The sequence below is a fragment of the Nomascus leucogenys genome, chromosome 17 (genome assembly GCF_006542625.1).
Source record: "Nomascus leucogenys isolate Asia chromosome 17, Asia_NLE_v1, whole genome shotgun sequence".
In the NCBI taxonomy this organism is placed as follows: domain Eukaryota; kingdom Metazoa; phylum Chordata; class Mammalia; order Primates; family Hylobatidae; genus Nomascus; species Nomascus leucogenys.
In genome coordinates, this window is record NC_044397.1 from 31073909 (window position 1) to 31080546 (window position 6638).

A 6638-nucleotide genomic window follows, 5' to 3' on the forward strand; every position below is an offset into this window, starting at 1 on the left:
GGTTGTCGCCGCAATCCAGGGCTTTGCAAGGCGCGGTTTAATGGGCCGCCTGTCAGCTTCCTGCTCGCAGGAGGAGGTGACAAGCCAAGCGAGCCGGAGAGGGCCTGGGGCCCGGCTGACTGCACCCCGCGCCCCGGCCCCCGGCCTCCCCTGGGGTGCGCTTCTAGTACGCGCGGTGGAGACGCCGAAACAGACAAGGGCTGCTTTTTCCCTTGTTTTTTTTTTTTTTTTCTTCCTTTTAAAACAAAGCAGCGATTCATTCCCTCTCCCCCAGCAGCGCGGTCGGGTGGGATGGGCAGGCGAGAAGGCCGTTTTCCTAGCACTGGCCTGCGGGTCCCTCCCTGAAACGCGGTGTCAGATGGTTACTGATTAATATTTTGGAGAGGCGGTGGCGGCAGGCAGCGGGTGAGTCTCTAATCTTCTAAAAGGGGTTCCTATAGAAACGCGGAGCGGTGCGCGCCCCCCGCTCGGCCCAGGCCCGGGCTGCGACGCTTCGCACAGCGCGCCCCTCCCCAAAGCCCCTCTTTGCGTGGGCGCTCCCCTCTCCTTCCCCCCCAACAAAAAATCAGAGCAGAAAAAAGGATTAGATCGGCTGAGCGCGAACTGAATCCCTCTCGATTCTGACATTTCAGCCTATTAGCATTTCTCCACGGAGCCTTCTGAAACCTATTAAAGTGTAATATTAAAAACTCCTTGGCTGGGGGCCTCTCTCGCCTTCCATCCGCCGCGCCCCCTCCAGGGAGGGCGAGACCGGGAATAAAAAATCTGTTGAGCTCAGAGGAAGTAGCCGCCAAGCCCAAAAAGTGCTTGGCTGGCCACGGTGGCCGTAGGGGGAAGGGAGCCCCAATCCCCCAGACTTTGTACTTTTATTTTGCGCTTTCAGCAAAGTCCTTTCTGGGTTGAGTAGCCGTGAGCTGCCCGCGGCCGATCTACCTAACCGGGGGCGCAGGGAGTGCGGACCACGCCAGCAGGACTGTCCTGGAGGCCCCCGCACCCTCTCTCTGCAGCCCCCCGAGCCCGGCTAGGCATTACGTACCCTGGAAAGAAAGCCTGGAGGAGCAGAAATCCTTCCAATCCTGCCTCCAAGAGCAACTGCAGTGATAAGATTTTAATTAAAACAAGAGAAGCCCGCTCTTTCGCCCCGCGCTGCGGACTCAGCGTTTTCGCATTGCCCGTTCTGTTTTTTTTAAGTCAATTTTTAAGGCAACTTTTCGGGAGGGGGGGAAAATGAGCGAGTTAGTGCCCATTCGTTCTATTTTCTTTCCTCCACTTCTAGAAAAAAAAACGTGGGGGGAGGCTTCGAGAACGAACTGGGGGGTGTCTAATTTAATTCCAGGATAAATTTGAGGAAAAAAGTTCAGCCTCTTGAGGGCAGTTTCAAGTTGCCCTTCCTGGAGCTTCCTGCGTTGGTTTCTAGGCTGCCCTCTTTTGGAAGCTGTAGCTCCGCTGGGGAGGAGGGAGGAGTGAGAAGGAAAGAAAGGAACGAAAATAGCTGGAGCCGAGGGGAACAAGCCACGGTGTCCGCGTTTGGAGCTGGGCGTGCGGGTCTCAGTGGTGGCCTCGGCATTCGGGGCGGCAGGAGGCGCCCGGTGCATCCCCGGGACGGCCAGGAGCAAAGACGGAGAGGAGAGGGGGGTTAGAGAAAGGAGGTATTGTGTCCGTGTGCCTTAGGGGAGGAGGGGACTGCAGGAATCGAATAAACGCAGTCGAGCTGCGCGGGGCTGCTGGAAGCCCAGGCGGGGGAAGGGGGCCGTGTGTGGGGGCGCAAAGCGCCCTTGAGCCTTACGCAGAGGTCTTGTGTGTTCCTAGTTAAGCCCTCCCACGCCCGAGGCCCCATCGCTTCCTCTCCACCCTCTTTACCCACCAATATTCCAAGCCCAGATTCTAATTCCCCACCGCATTACTCCGCCCTGGATTTGGGGAATGTTTTTCTTTATTTTAATATAGCTCAAGGAAAAAATACGTATATCTTGAGAGAGTTGGGGTGGGGAAAACAAAAGGCTTGCGGAGTAGAAAAAAACAAAGGCCTATTTTTATAAATGTTTAATGTTTTCACCCCCTGGATGCTCCGAGACGCCGTAATTGTGACGGCGGGGTACCTGTGCCATAAATCATTTAGTTGCTAATAAAAGTTCTGCCTGTTTTTCCTGGATTTGCCAATGGCGTTTGCATTTTTCAAGTGTGCGCCTCGGCGGTGTGACGAACCCAGCCGGTATTTAATTAGGGCCCGCGATTCGGGGCAGAGGAGGTCCCCTTCCCTCTGCGCCCAGCCCCCTCGCACCGGCCCTTCTATACCTGCCCCTGGCACCCACTCCATATTTGCGCAGTCCTGCAGCCACCGGAGTCCGGCCGGGGGCGCAGGGCCTGGGGACGCGGTGGTGGCGGTGGCTCCCAGTTCCTGGCCACCAGGCGGGGCGGCCAGGACGGATCCTGCCCACGCGGTTTTCCAGGGCTGCCGCGTGCTTGGGGGTGCGGGCGGGCCACGCGGAGAGGCCGCCTGCCCGGGCTAATCTGTACGCTCCCTGATCTTCGCCCGCTCCTCGGCCCCGCGCCCTGGTGTCCCTGCAGTGGCTGAGTAAACAGCGACTGGGAGCCATCTTGGGGCGGAGGACCGATCCCAAGCGAAGTAGTAGTGGGTGCAGCCCGGGTGCCCCCGTTCGTAAAGGGGAGCCTCTAGGACATCCCTAACTAGGCTTCAGGGTCCAGGGAAACGCCCTCCCCAGTCTGGCGGGCCACATTGAAATGTAAAAACCAAGACTGGGCGCCGTGGCCATAGGGCACAGGCCATAGGACATCAGGTCCAGCCGCCATCTTCCGCGCCCCACCCCCATTCCATCCCCTCCCCACCCCCTCATACTTTTGTTTACCCAGCGGGATAGGTGGCCAAAAACTGGACGCAACTGAGTGAAAGTGAGTGTGTGTGTGTGTGTGTGTGTGTGTGTGTGTGTGTGTGTGTTTTACTGACTGGGTAGAAAATCGGCTGGGGGGGTGGTCTTCCTTGTTGCCCCAAGCAGCAGTTGCGGGAGAATCTGCCCTGGCTAGCCGAGGCCCGGCCCAGCGTGCTTCTCCGCGGCCAGCCTGGGCCACCGGAGCCGAGGCCTTTCCTGTGTTCCTAGGCCGCTGGCTCCGGCCTCCGCTCCCTGGACGCCTCCCAACTGACAAAATTCTCCCTCTTTGTTTTAAAACCAAAGGACAGGCCAACCTTGAGCCTGGCCGTCACCCCTGTCGCGCTTTTGTTGGTGCAGGCTCGGCCCCCTACACCGGGCTGGTGCAGCTCCTGCGATCACACGGCCTCTCAATTCGGCGTTGAACCCGGTTCTTCCCAAATTCTGGTGTTTCTGGCCGCTTGGACACGTTCTCCCCTTATCCCTCCCCCAGCGGGGGAAGAAAAAGCCAGTATCCTTCCCTTGGCGCGGCCACCCGAGTCACTCCACCCGTCGCGCCAACCGCCTTTCCAGGTGGGGACCGAAGCTCCCACTCTCCACTGGCATCTCGCTGAAGGGCACCCCCTGAGGGATTGCCAGCTTCTGCTGCCGGCTCAGAGGCCGTGTGGCTGGGTGTCTTAAGCGCCGGTTTCCGCAGGTCCCGTGTCTGGCGGGCGCGGCTAAAACCCGGAGAGGCTGTGCCCGGGTAAGCCACGTTCGCCGTCCCCTCGCTGCGACAGGCCCGGCCGTGATACAGCGCCAAGTCGAGGTCCGGCCAACCCAGCCAGGAGCTGCCCGGACCTGCCTGGAAGACCAGGGACGCGGCGCCAGCGCCCCACACCCCACCGAGACCAGGGCGCAAGGCGGGCAGAATTGGGACTGATGCGCCAGGCCCAGCCCCGATGGATTCCAGCTCCTCTCGGCCCCGCCTCCGGCCCTGGCCTCTTCCTCCAGCCGGGGTCGGGTCCTCCACTCCACTGTTTGGCTGGGAAAGGACCGAGACGCGCTCGGTGCGCAGGGGGCCGGCTGCGGCCATAAATCTCCCGGCGGGCCCTCCTTCCCGCAGCTCACGCCGGGGTGCTCCGGGTCGGTCTCGTGTCCCGGGCCACGCCGCGCACCCTGCTCACCCCATCACGGCCTGGGGACCCCGAGACTGCCCAGGGAACCACTCCAGGAGCTTTTCCGTTCACCAAAGAGAGGGAACGGCCTCGTCCCTCGGTGCCAACACCATCCATCTCTGAGGGCGCTGGACCCTGAGGTGGCCCGAGCTTCACAGGATCACCGCCTTGGGGTAGGGGCGCCCGGGCCTGGCATTTCCTCCTAGGAAGGCTCGGTGAGACTGGGATGGGCGTGCGGCTCTCCGCTTGAGTCCAACTCCGGTGCCACCTGCACCACGGAGGGGCGACGCCAGGGTCAGGGTCAGAGCGGCTTCTCAGAATTCAGCTTGCCACCTCTCCGCGGACCCTGCCTTCATCTCGTGCCTCCTCAGAGCCCTCTGCGGCCGCATGAAGGGCCTTTTTTTGTTGTTGTTTTTTAGCACAGGTGGACCAAGGCGGGGTGTGACTGTGGGCACCGTGCGCGGAGGCGGGGGCTCATCTGGTTCCCACCCTGCGTGCCGCTGGATGCCCCAGGATTTTCTCCAACCAGGGTCCCGGCTTGGAGCCCTGGTTGGCTGCGAGCTTTGGCACAGCCATGGGGAAAGCGGGAATGGGTCTCGCCCTTGTGGCTGCCTGGTGGAAGCGGCGGTTTCGACACACGAACAGTCGTGGGGAGCAGATCCAGAGAGGGTGCATTTGCAATAATAACGCTTAGTTTGTCTCTGCCAGAGGGGCGGGAACAGGCCTTCGCGCTGGTGTCTTACATCAGCCAAGCAAACCATGGGCGCGATCGGAGCCAACCACCTCCAGCGGGGTTTTGCTCCAGACTTAAGGTGCGCGGAAACCGGAGCATTCAGCCCTTCATGGGTGCCTCCCGAAAACCTCACCATGCCAGTGACACGACTGCGAACGGCGGGTGGCACATGCCGGGGGCTTGGGATGGGAGGGTTTGGAAACCTCTCTCCAAGGATGCCCTCACCCAAGGAGCTTCGGCTCCTTCCTAGAATTTCTAGAAACACTTTTGGAGGGACCGAGGGCTTCCGGCCGGGCACAGAGGAATTTGAGCGCTTGCCCGGGCAGGCAGAAGCGCAGCCTGGGAGTGGAGAGGCTGCTGGGCCACATTCCGGCCGAGCTTCCCCCGCTAGGCCCCAGCCCTGCCGCGGCGCCCCAGGAAGCACCTCTGAAAACAAAGCGCTGTGGTTTCAGCCCAAGGTTAAAGTCCACCGCGAGCGTGTTTTTTCCCCCCTCCGGAATCTAAGAGCGATAGCGTTTCTCCAAATAAACCACCAATAAATCAGCTCCCGGGGGCGCCTGCTGAAGAGCTCTGGTGACCTTGGGGGATGGTTTTTCTGCCTGACCCGTCCGAGCACAGGCTTTGGGGAGGAAGGCGCAGTGTCAGCCCTACCCCCTCCAGAGAGACGCGGAAGAGGGAACGGCCAAGGGCATTCGTGGGTGATTACAGCAGTACGTGTGTACCCAGATGAGATGGGAGAGGCTTAGAATGGGGGAAAGGGGCGACTGTGGTTATCCGGGGGCCTGTAGTGCGCGGTCAGGAGGCGTTTGTGATTGCGAGGAGGGCTGCTTGCTGTCGGTTCAACAATTGCATGGAGCGCCTGCGGTGTCCGCACAGTTCCAGGCATGGGGAAAGCACCACTGGGGACAGACAGACACGGCCGCTTTGGGGCCCCGGGTCTTTGTCTGCCTGGGACTGGATGTGTTTGTGGCGGTGTGACTAATGGGATTTATGGGTATCAGTGCCAGGGTGACTGATGTAGGGCTTGGCAGCACGTGTGTCTGGGGAGAGGCGCTGCACCTAGGTGGGGAGTGGGTGCCCCAGGAGAGGACTGTCCCTTCTCTTAGAGGTTCCTTCCCCCACCCCCTCCCTGCCGGCTCCCAGCTTTGTTTAGGCCTCTGAGCCCCTCCCCGGCAGGCCTGTGCACGCCAAGAGTTCTGCAGCAAATTCCACGGCCAGCCTGTCCCTCAGAGGCACCTCTGCACGCCCCACCTCTCCCAGCCCCGCCTCCCCAGCACACGCCATGCGTCCCAAATCCAGGCTGTCCCACCCGCTTCCCAGGCAGAGCCTTCCCAGTTTCCTCTTTTCCCGTCTGAACTCCTTATGGTGTGCTCTGAGCCCTGCTTCAGGCGGGCTTTGACAACCCTATGATTTGGGTACCGGCATACCCATTTAACAGATGAGAAAGTTGAGGTGCAGAAAGATGTGACAAGCCCATGCAGCCAGGAAGTAGCAGGTACCCTGAACTAAACCAGGCAGCTTGCTGGGGACCCCAGTGTGGAGGCCCTGTGCCTCGGGGAGCCCCCAGCCTGGGTGAGACTTGCTTGGAGAAGGTAGAGGCAAAGGCCACTCCCATGACACGTGACACACTCCGCCACCCTTGTACTGTGCGTTATAACCATCAGTCCTCCCTGCCACTTGGTAGGGGCTGTCTCCTTCCCTAGCCTGGCATGAGGAAGGAGGGGGGCAGTGAAGGTCAGAGGAGTAGTAGGAGACCCTGGTTTGGCCTGGAACAGGGTGGGGTGGTGGGGTCAGGGTAACCCAGGGGTCACCTTGGAGATCAGGAGAGCCGTGGCTGGAGAGCAGGAACTCCTGTGTGATTCC

The 6638-nt window shown here is 60.7% G+C and overlaps 1 protein-coding gene across 1 annotated transcript; it reads right to left on the bottom strand.

The window, feature by feature from the left end:
• Positions 1 to 2031: 2031 nt before the first annotated feature.
• On the bottom strand, positions 2032 to 5341 carry LOC100600780. The gene is given in 3 exon segments (XM_012496269.2): positions 2032 to 3510; positions 3513 to 5008; positions 5039 to 5341. Coding segments are annotated over 2 exon segments (663 nt in total). The 5' UTR covers positions 3961 to 5008; positions 5039 to 5341; the 3' UTR covers positions 2032 to 3295.
• Positions 5342 to 6638: the final 1297 nt, after the last annotated feature.